At 34.7% G+C, this 11712-nt stretch overlaps 1 protein-coding gene across 2 annotated transcripts; it reads left to right on the forward strand.

Moving 5' to 3' along the window:
* The first annotated feature begins 360 nt into the window (after window positions 1–360).
* On the forward strand, window positions 361–8145 carry LOC115953305 (phosphatidylinositol transfer protein 3-like). Of its 2 annotated transcripts, none has more exons than XM_031070908.1 (7): window positions 361–469; window positions 696–757; window positions 1754–1852; window positions 3401–3577; window positions 5555–5653; window positions 5794–6036; window positions 7611–8145. In XM_031070908.1, the coding sequence occupies exons 3-7, from the start codon at window positions 1784–1786 to the stop codon at window positions 8043–8045; spliced, it is 1023 nt and encodes a 340-aa protein (XP_030926768.1). In that variant the 5' UTR covers window positions 361–469; window positions 696–757; window positions 1754–1783; the 3' UTR covers window positions 8046–8145. The 2 variants fall into 2 exon arrangements, with proteins under 2 accessions (XP_030926768.1, XP_030926769.1); XM_031070909.1 differs by lacking the exon at window positions 361–469 and adding an exon at window positions 500–594.
* The last annotated feature ends 3567 nt before the right edge of the window (window positions 8146–11712 follow it).

Consider the following 11712-nt stretch of genomic DNA (forward strand, 5'->3'; position numbering starts at 1 on the left):
CATTGGAGGAAAGAAAAATGTTAAGACCCGGACAAAGTTCACAACTTTTATGGCAAGTTGCCACGTGAATGTGCATCTACACCACCTCTTACAACGTTCTAAGTTGTTACCAAAATATATGTAAATAGTGGTGGTAGTTGTAGCGTTGGGAAAAGTATGGATAATTGGATTGGAGTGAAGTAATTTACGTGTAAAACAAGAAACAAATAAATTACTCTACCCATCAAAAAAAAAAAAATTACTCTACTGTGATTGGTAGAGTAATAGCTGCCACAGCCACACGTGTCCCTCTCCCGTACCCGCTTTTTGGTCTAAGCCCACCCTTATTTTTCCTACACTTCTGGTCAAAAAAACTCCACAATCAAGATCACGATCAAAATCATAATCAACATAAAATAAAATTAAAAAAATTTTGAGGCTCTGAATTATTTTTTTTTCTGGATTCAAATAACTCAGCGGCAGATTTTGGGTATTCCCTCCTTAACTTTTAGATATTTTTTGATTGATTATTTATTATTAATCCACCCACCTCTCTCTTTCTACTAACTACACACACGGTCTACAATTATAACTCTCTTAATTCTAATTCTTCACGTAACCATTTTTATTCACATCTCTCCCTCTGTTTTTTCAATTTTATTTATGTTGTTTATTTTTAGAATCTAAAATTCTGTGTATATGTGTTTTTTATTTAGAAAATAAACGGTGTTCGTGGCAAATTGTCGTTGTGCAAAAGAGCAAGAGATAACACTGAAAAGTAAGTCAGTTATTAGAATGAATGAATTATGGTTTATATGCTTTTTTTCCTAAAATTTGATATAGAACAGAACAGAATAAATTACATTGAGAAGGTCTCTTGTTGTTTTGGTGTAAACAATCGCCTGAGGTTCTAAGAAGCATGTAGAGAATAGAAGACCCTTTTGCATCTTGAATTGATGCAAGTCAGGACTCTAGTGTAGAGCTAGAAGGATTTTGGATACATTGAACAAAGAATGATTCCCATTATTAATTAATTTGATATATACTATAGTTCTGTGATTCTCAGAAAAATGCAGTTTTGGTACTTTGTTTTAGAGTATTTTGTCACTGTATGTAAAATTTGTAAGTAATCACGCTTTCTTGTTATAAAGAATCTCTTTTAATTTGATGATATTTATTTTAAGATTTTTCAAGTTTTTCCTATCTATAACCCAGCCACCTTGCACTTTAATCTTTACATTTTGCTGGTAAAATTGAGACTGATGAATCTTTAGCTTTTCCTTTCTCTTAGAGTCCAAGTCTTGAATGAAATGGCCCTACGAATCTATTCTGTCAACAGAACATAAAACCTGGGCGAAATTTTTTTAAATACGTTGAGATCATTTTTTTGGTATGTATACTGGAAATGTTATTAGTTTCATCCCATTGTATTTTATTTCTGAAGAACCAGGCATGCTTGCTAATTGTCTTTTATTAAATCTATTTAGTGAGGACAAATAATTTGGTGGTGATCCATGATTACCGATGTTGAATTTCTTAACAATTATGGATTTTTTTTTTTTTTTTTTCATATGGTAATAGGTCTATTTAATGAGGAAAATTAGTTTGGTGATGCATTCCATCATCACTGAAGTGATGTTGAATTTTTTAAATTACAAGTTTTGTTCACTTCAGTCTATGAACATGATATATATTATGCTATTAACCTTGCCATTACAAGCCATCAAAAATAAAACAGATGTGCAATTGATTTGATTCTCTAAAATTCTTTCAGCCTCCTGTGGACTCGTTGAAATTTGAAAAGATGTCTTCCAAAAAGTGGCGGGGAAGTTTAACTGAGAAAACATTGTCTCCCGAAGAACAGCATGCCAAGGTATTATTTGACTTTAATTTTCAATTTATTGTTGTTTACTCTGCTGTAGTACTCATGAATTGGAAACCTGCTGTTGAAGCAGTGAATAGTGGATATCACTGCAAAAATGGAAACCTCTCCATTTATCTTTTACATATCACACTTGGGAATCAAAATCAAAATTTGGGGCAGTTTAATAACAGTGTTGCTTCTTGGGTGTCTTATGGATTTGGCCATAACTATGTCTCAACTGGTTTTCCATATTAAACTATTGTCATTAGATTAAGCCCTCCTTAGTTCAGGATTAGACAATATGGCTGAGTTTCATGTTGTCATGGCCATGCATGTTTATCTTGTTCCACGAGTGTTTCATTTGTGATTAGCTTCTTGGTCTGCGGTTTTCTTCCTAATGTGATTATTTGGTTTGTGAGAGTTGGCCATTCAGTATCCCTCTACCTCTTGTCACTTCCAACTTGAAATTCTCATAAGTGCTCTAATTGGTCTCCATTGCACATCGCCAACCATCTTAAGCAACTCTCCCTTATCGTTTCACCAATAAGAGGCACCCTTATCTTTGAACAAAGAACTTCATTCTTTATGTTATCTTTCCTAGTATTCCCACTCAACCGTTTAATCTTCTCATTTCAGCTACATTCATCTTGTGCTTATGTTGCTTCCTAGCAACCCAACATTTTGTATGAGAGAACATAGTTTTATAGCAACCCCATAGAATTTTCCTTCTTAGCAGGTATTCCACAATCACTCAATACTTCTGATGCACTTCTCCACTTTACCCACTCTATTCTTTTCTATAAGCTACATCTTCCATATCCCTATCCTTATGGATTATTGATATTAAAAGAAAATAATATATATGTATATACACACACCCCAAAAGTAGTCATTCTTTGACCTCTCCTGACTATCATGTTTTACTAACCCTCCATTCCTATTTTTTATTTTATCAAACATTCACTCTCCATAAACTCATTTTTAGTCCTACTTAGTATAAAACTTCTAAAGTCTAAAAATTCCCTACAAACTTCCAACTTAGCCTGAACTCCCATTTTAGTATCATCTACTAAAATGATATCATTTGCAAAAGGCATACAACAGTCAACATGGTACCTCATCCTGAATTGATCTTGTAATTTCACACATAGATAACCTTTCTTCATTTAGAAATGTTAAACAATTCAGACACAAAAACCATTACCTTGCATATCTGGTAGGCTGTCAACAGCTGCTGGAGGCAAGGCATTCTAGTTTTCCCAAAACTGACTCCTATGCAAGGAATAATGATTGCCTAGACCATCTAGGTTTTTGTGCTATAGATTGAAGCTTGTTTTCAAGAATTTTTTTATTATGCCTCCTTCCTTATAATTAGCTCATATATGTTTGTTTATGCTTAAATTGAATTTCAAATGTTGCATCATGGACTTCAATTTCTCTTTCACCATGGAGGAAGGTAGAAATAATATCTTAGCATGATAAATGAATTAGTGAGAAAAAAATATTTTGTGAGGGAATAGGTGAAGTCAGAAATAATTGTTTCTCTTTCTCCTTCAGATCAATGAAATCAGAAAAATGATTGGTCCAATTGCCGATAAGCTTCCAACTCTGTGTTCGGATGCATCAATATTGAGGTTTCTTAGAGCTCGAAACTGGAATACAAAGAAGGCAGTGAAGATGTTGAAAGAAACCTTGAAATGGAGGCTTGAGTACAAGCCAGAGAAGATCCGATGGGTATTCATGTGTTCTATAATTTTCTGTTTTGGTTTAAAGGGTACATTTATGTATCATCCACTCTATCTTAAAAACTTATGCATCGTCTTTAAACACTAAAACAGATTATTATACATCCAAAAAAATGCTATAAGATCCAACTGAGTATTATAAATGTGTCATGAGGAGACTCTTCATGCACATATCTTGCAGAGCTGCTACTTGTCATAACAAAACTAGTAGGATCAGTTCAGTAGGGTTGCCCCTTCCCTGTCCTTCCCTCCCTCTCATTTTTCATTCTGGTGTATAAGTAAATGGTTTTGGATGATGTATGGCATTGCATGTGGAGCGTCGGGGGGAGGTGGCTTGGGGACTAGCACTTAGGGATAGCAGCTTGGGTTTCCTGATGGGGCTTTCACAATTGAGCTCATGATGCTGCTATTGGGTGGATTTGGTGGACTGGTCATGGGGGTTTTGTGCAATTTGAGTGTTGGCTGACTGTAGGGGTGTGTGGATTTTGGTGCGGCAATGCTTGGGCTGGAAATTGGGACCTGGTGGCTGTGGGGTATTGTTTGTGGTTTTTTATGACTGAATTCACATGGGGGCTGTGCACACTGAATCTATCCTCAATGATGATGACAGTCTTTTTCCCTTTTTCCTGGATTGTTCTATTTACATTCAAGGTGGAATGTGGTGGTTTGATTGTTGTTGTGGTTGAGGTTTGGGGCTGAAAGGGTGACCAGGGTGGTGAGATCTGGGTAGCTTGGGGTGATTTCAGGTTTTTGGGCATGGGTTCAAATTGGTTTATATCATATCATTGTTGTTGGTGATGTTGTCCTGGTTGGTGGTGTTGGAGAGAGGTGAGTAATGGATCAATGTTTGATTTGATACCAAATTTGATGCAGGACATAAACTCTAAATTGGCTGATGTCATATTTTTTTGGTAACAATGTCTTCATTGTTGGTGTTGGAGAGAGGTGGCTAATGGATTGATGTAGAACAAGAAGATTGGTATTGGATTTGATGCAGGACAATAAGTTCTAGAGGAGACTTACATTTGAAAAAATAAAGGAAGAATAAAACAAAGGGATGGAAGTTAGGAATCAACACCTAGGGTTTGCTTGAAATAGAAAAATAGAACCTAGAAATCAGTATCTAGGGCTGTTTGGAATTAGCACTAAGCATGATAGAAACCCAGGAATCAACACCTAAGCTTGCTTGGAATCAATTCAATGGAAATGCAACTCCCAAATTGGACACCTTTTACTCCATGTCTCCATCCCCTACAGCTTTGCTCCTCTAAATGTTGATGAGTTATGACCTAAGAAGCACTAACACTCCAAAATCTCCATTGTGTTTATATTAAACATGTGTACGCATCTGACACACCAAGGACACTCCTACATGCATGTCCTCATTGTGTTGGGAGAAAAAAAAATATTTCAAAAAATTTCTTTGATTTTGGATATGTTTTGTAAGATTATGATATTTATTTTTGAAATTTTAAAATAAACATAAAATATGCATATAAATAAACAAACTATACCCAAAAATATATTTATTAATGGTTGTGTCCCCACACAGTGTTGTGTCCTAATTTCTTAAGAATTGCCATATCCATGTCGTGTTGTGTCTATGTCAATATCACGTGTTCATGCTTCTTAGGTTATGACCACATCAAGGGGTAGATGGTATGATTTGGAATTGGACAAATTGCTGAAAGAATTGTTTTTATTTATTTATTTATTTAGGGGGGGGGTGGGGAGGGTTGATTTTGGCATGTATTTTAAGTAAGAATCTGTAACTCCGTATTTTTTTTCTTCGTTTTTGTGCTTCATCCATTTTAGAGTTTGATTTTACCTAATATGTTGCGAGTGATTGGGCGATGCCACTTATGCACTAGTGTTACTCTCCCAGATGCACTTGCAAATTAGAATAGTATATAAGCTTTGTTGCTCATTATGTGCTTATTGGAGGTGGTATTATTAATGCTTTTAGGAGGATGTTGCTCATGAAGCTGAGACAGGAAAAATATACAGAGCTAATTACTTTGACAAGCTTGGGAGGACTGTTCTTGTCATGCGACCTGGTTGTCAGGTAGTTTAAATAGCATGACAAGAATTCTCGGACATCTGTGTTAGTGTTATTGTTGTTTCTCTTTTTCTTTCTCATTTTGGCCTCTACAGTTGAATGTATCTTGTTCTATTTGATTGCACCTTTTTCTTTTACCATGTCAGAATACAAACTCAACAAGTGGGCAGATCAGGTACCTGGTTTATTGTATGGAAAATGCCATACTAAGCCTGAACTCAGATCAGGAGCAGATGGTGTGGCTAATTGATTTTCAAGGGTGGAAAACATCAAGCATATCAATTAAGGTGACTCGGGAAACAGCTCATATCCTGCAGGATTTTTACCCCGAGAGACTGGGACTTGGAATTCTCTATAATCCACCAAAAGTATTTGAGTCTTTTTGGACGGTATGTCATGATGTACCTCCTTTTTTTTTATCATTTCAATTGCTTCTAAGCTGTCGGTCTTAGCTATATGTTTATATTGAAAGCTGAACATCTGACTCTTTTCATCTATTTTCCATGCAAAAAGGGAAAGTTCTAGACTCTTTATGTATTTATTATTAGGATGAGTTTGTTTTTAACTTCAACTTTTGTGCTTCTTAATGATTCTCAAGCTTAAGAGAAATCCCTTACCATATCAGAAATAAAGCAATGGGTTAGTTTTCATGTATATGCACATACTCTAATTTTTTTTATTTAAGAAACAATACTGAAATAAGTACCAGATTGTTAGAGGAAAGTCTTCTGATTTATAAGCTAAAAGATAATATGTGAGTATGGCATTAGCATGAGCATTTGTAGGAAAGAATAGTTTTATTTATTCAGTGGAAAAGTGAAAAGATATTATAGTTTGCAACTGGTTGGTGGACGATCTTATTTCTAGTAATGCGATAATGAAATCAGGAAAATAACTTTCAAGTAGGGATGGCATGCTTTATTATGGTTCTCAACTTTTTGGTTGGGAGGATTGTCAGGTTTGTTTATAACATTTTGTTTAACATTTGAAGAGGATAAGGATCTACTGGTTGAAATTTACATGGAATGGTCAGGAAAGAAGAGACTTTGAATCCAAGGTTTACTTGAACTCTCAATGATAGAGAGTTGAGAATATGATTTCTTTGCTTAGCTGTGTTAGTAGCTTTTTCCCACATTATTGCTGAGAAACTGTAAAGATGCTCCTTGTGTGCAAATTGGTGCATCATGGTAAAGTTTATCAAGGGGACAATGATCCTTGTGCAAAACATTTAAAGCATTACAGACAGGCTATCAGTTTTTTGCTGGTTTTGTTTATTTGAATATTTTTAAAAATTGTAGAAGTCAAGGATTTGTTGGTAATTTTTTATTTGATGACTCAAGCTATTGTAGTGGTCCACAGGTCTTTTCTCTAGTTGCATTTGATTGCTTATGGTTGGTTGTTAGAACTTAGAACCTATAAGCTTGAATTTAGTGAACTGGTGTTGTATGTGTAACTTCAGTGAGGAAACAGCTGAGATATTCCATTTCATTGGTTAGATGCTCATGAGTTGCAAATTTTGTCTTCTATAATTAATTTGTACTTTGGTTGGAAAGGATCGTTTGGGCAATTTAAAGCATAGCTTGGTGTATCACAACTTTCTCTTTCTAATGTGGATCAATAGGGGGGGAGGAATATCTATTTCAATGCTGTTGAGCTTTATACTCTTGAGGTTAAAAAAAATATGTTATGGAACTTGTATGACTGGATGTGAGCTTATAGTGGTGTCCATGATTTTTTTTTTTTTTTTTCCCCCTTGAAATTCTAGACCATGAATTCCTTTTTACATTTTCAAATGTACTATTTGTATGCTTCTTGTATTTATAACGATTTAATAAATTTTTTACTTCTTCGTTTCCTATGCTTAACTTGATTTCTAAAGAAAGCCATCATTTGGATTTTCAATATCATCAACTTACTTTACTGCATGAAATTTAAAAAACTAATGAATTTTCCTTTGAAATAGATGGTAAAACCTTTTATTGAGCCCAAAACCTTCAAGAAAGTGAAGTTTGTCTACTCCAACCCTGAGAGCCTGAAGATAATGGAAGAGTTCTTTGACCTTGACAAGTTGGAATCAGCATTTGGTGGGCGAAACACAGATGGCTTTAACTACCAAGCTTATGCTCAAAGAATGAGGGAAGACGACAAGAAAATTTCTGACTTGATTAACCCTAGTTCATCATTTCCTTCTTTATCATCTGTTTTGACCGAATCACTGCAATCAGACTCGTTGGTTTCTGATCATGGTTGTGAGGCCTCTGATGAAGTGGGTTCATCATCTGCTGATGAAGCAGCTTCTTCGAACTTGGAGGATGTTGATGAGAAAATACAAGGCCAGCCATCTAGCTGCAAAGATGTTGCAAATGATGATGCCTTGAAGCAGCCAATTAGTAATTAAAATTTGCACTTTTTTTTCTATTAAATTCCAACTTATACGGTTACTCCTAAATAGAAGGGTAGCATGAATCCAAAATTCAGTGATATTTTTTATTTTCTCAGTCCGAAAGCAAATACTGCAGTTAAGACATTTCACTTTTTTCTTTTTTTTTAATATTCTTGTACAGTTACAAGCGGCTATGTAAGGCTAAGAATAATGATGTTTTTATAATCCATATTCAATTTTTGAAGTGTATTCTAGCTTGCTCTATACTAATTTGATATGCAGGAAGTATTGATTAACATTGAGATAATTGCTAAACGGGTATAAATCATGAGGTCTTGCACAAAAATCTATCTTTATTGAATGTTCCTTCATCCTGCCTTGCAAAGATTATTACGAGGAGGGGGGAAGAAAACTGGTCTCTTTAATGAAATTGTTAGGTTCTAAATATTTAGGAATAAATGTTTAGGTTATAAATTTATGTAAGTTGGCAAACCGAGAACAAAAACATGTCTAGTTTAAATGTTAGACATTGCTCATGATGATTTAAATCAAGATTCAAGAATAGTTAAGCTGCAAAAAGAAGAATTGAAAATTTGCAAGGCTCAATCGATCCAAAGATAGGCTTGACCAATCGAAGATCGTATTCTGCATAATTTTATTTAGGCCCAAAGCCTGCGAAAACACTTAGGATTTGTGTCCAACACTACCTAGTATAAAAGGAAAACCCTAAGTACATTTCAGTAGTTCTTGGAAGTCTTGTGAGTTACTCTTGGGAGATTTGTGAGGTTTTTGTTGCCTTCTAACTCAATAAGCCTCTATTGGAAAAAAGATCCATATACAAGAATTGGTGGAGATAAGTTGTTGCATACAAGATCGTACATAGTTGATAATTTAAAGTTTTGAGTGGGATCTCAAAGTCACAAATATGGGTGTTTGTGTTCAGCAAATTCAAATAGAAGAGTTCGTGGATTCGAAACTATGTGTGGTCACGTGAGTAAGTACTACTAAAGATAGTTTTAAATTTACGGGAAAATCTGTTATAAAACTTCCATTTTATCATAGTGAATTTGTTGCCTTGAGAATAGTTTAGATTAAATCCTCTCCAGGTTTTTTACCTTAAAACTGTTGGTTTCATTGGTTTTCCTAAGTCATCATATCGCTATCTTCTTTACTTTTCTGCACTTAGTAAATGATTGTATGTGTTTAACCCATATCTGAGTAATAAACCTAAGTAACAACTTGGTTAATTAATTAAGTTAAACAATCTAAGTATACAAGGGTCTAAATGAACTAACAAGTGGTATCAGAGCAAGTTAGCTCTTGATTAGGTAGTTTTACCTTAAGTTGATCCTTGACCCCTACTGTCATGGAACATGGTCACTCACTAGTGATCCCTCTCCACTTTGATTGGAATAACTATGCCTACTAGAAGGTGAGGATGAAAGCCTTCCTAAAATATCTGGATGAAAGGGTGTGGATGCTTGTGGAAAGTAGTTGGGAAAGACCTGCCACTCCTGTGGCTCAATGGACTGATGCTCAAAAGGAAGCAACTAGCTTTAATAGAAAGGCTATGAATATGATATTCAATGTTGTTTCTATAGAAGAATTCAAAAGGATTTCTAATGTGGAGATAACCCATACTGCTTGGAATATCCTGCAAACTCTGCATGAAGGCACCAAGGCAATAAAAATTAATAAACTGCAATAGTTGACTTCTAGGTTTAGAAGCATTAGAATGGCAGATGATGAGACTTTTGATGAGTTCTATGCCAAACTGAATGACATAGTAAACTTTGCTTTTAATCTAGGTGAAGTATATGAGTAGCCTAAGATAGTCAGGAAAATCTTAAGATCTTTAATTGAAGACTTTAGACCCAAAGTCACTGCCATAACTGAGAACAAGGATGTGGACACCAGCCCTGTTGATGAATTTGTAGGATCCCTTCAATCTTATGAGTCTGGCCTACCTAAGACTAACAAGTCAAAATTCATGGCCTTGAAATCTATAGATGATGTAGATGATTGTGAGTTTGATAATGAGATCACATCTACAGAGATTGCTTACCTTGCCAAAAATTTTCAAAATTTTTTGAGAAATAATAATAGAAGGGCAAGAAATCGAAATAGTGTTGACCCTAAGAATGTGAAGAAGAATGAACCAACTAAAAACAACTTTTCTGAAAAATCCAAAGATAAAGTTGTTCAATCTTGTAACAATTTTTTAGGCCAACAATGTTTTGGTTGTCAAGGGTATGGACATGTAAGGTCTGAATGTCCCGCATACTTGAAATCAAAGGGTAAAGTTATGACTGTTACTCTTAGTGATGATGAAGAATCTGGTTACAAGTCTAAAAGTGATTAAGAAGGAAATTTCATGACTTTCACTGCTACTGCTGTAGTTGGTGAACCTAAAATTGTTAAGGAGAACCCTTTTAATGGGGAACTTTTTGAGAATGCTGACTTGCAAGAGACTTACAACAAGCTATACTAGATTGCAGCAAAAGATGCAATGAATGTTGACCTAGGATTGAAAAAGATAGACACTCTTGAACATGAAAAGAAAAATCTTTTGGTCAAATTGTATGATGCTAATGAACTTATAATTGCTGTTAAGATTGAGAATATGTCCTTGATTGAAAAAAATTAAATGTTTAGAATGTGAATTACTTGTTGCTAGAGAACAAATTGGTAGGACTTCTAGTTCTAAACTTGATAACATGCTGAGTGTTTAAAAATCTGTATCTAATAAGACTAGGTTAGACTATGTTAAGAGTGGTTTGTCTTCTGTGGTGACTCCCACCAAGTTTGTTCCTTCTATGTATATGCCTAAACTTGAAGTTAGGATTCATAAGGAAGAGGTCCTAGCTACTAGGAAAGTTAGGGTAGATTTAAGTGACACCAAACTCAAGAAATCTACTCATCATGTAGGTAAGAAATAGCACAAGCCTCAATGGTTTTGTCACTTCTGTGGTAGAGCAGGGCATACTCACCCAAACTGCTTCAAGTTGCAAGCTAGCAAGTAAGCAACTAAATCAAAAGTGTCTATGCCAAAAGCACAAGATCTCATGACACTTATTCATGAATTGGTAAAAGCTCTCGACCTCTATGCCAATACTAGAGTAGATCAAAAATCTCATTTGTGTAGAAACTCTAACTTCAGGTCTGCATCTAAGAAAGTGTGGATGCAAAAGACTTAACATAAATGAGTCTATTTGACATGGTCCTCATGCTTAAACTCTCAATCCTTTGGAAAAAATATTTTTGCTTAGGATTTTATTTTCTACATTTCATTCATGCATTTCATTCTAAGGTTGTTTAGGATGTCTTTAAGTTTTTTTATTTATTTTTTTTTTTTATAATTTAAAAAAATAGAAAATTCAAAAAAGAAAATCTAAAAAAAAAAAATTGTATTGCACATCACCAAGTGTGTAATTAAGGTTGACCAATGAAATTTACATTTCACGTTTGTGTACCTTACTTAGCTTTGATGAGCTACCTTTTGCACTTTGGTAGTTTGCACTATATAGTGCTTAATTGTATGAGTTATTTATAGACTTTGAACTAACGATCTTGATTTTGATGTCACATATTTTGATCGTAAGAACTAGAAAATTCTAGGAGAAATGCATAAATAATCATCTCGCCACTGTTACTCACCAATCATGAACACTAGTATGCAAAT

The sequence above is a fragment of the Quercus lobata genome, chromosome 7 (assembly GCF_001633185.2).
Source record: "Quercus lobata isolate SW786 chromosome 7, ValleyOak3.0 Primary Assembly, whole genome shotgun sequence".
In the NCBI taxonomy this organism is placed as follows: domain Eukaryota; kingdom Viridiplantae; phylum Streptophyta; class Magnoliopsida; order Fagales; family Fagaceae; genus Quercus; species Quercus lobata.

Excerpts from the sequence above, each read along its gene's own strand:
- LOC115953305 (XM_031070908.1), top strand. The coding sequence starts at position 1,784 with ATGTCTTCCAAAAAGTGGCGGGGAAGTTTAACTGAGAAAACATTGTCT. Across the intron at positions 1,853-3,400 it reads CCGAAGAACAGCATGCCAAG|ATCAATGAAATCAGAAAAAT; the intron begins GTATTATTTGAC and ends TTTCTCCTTCAG. Across the intron at positions 3,578-5,554 it reads AGCCAGAGAAGATCCGATGG|GAGGATGTTGCTCATGAAGC; the intron begins GTATTCATGTGT and ends TAATGCTTTTAG.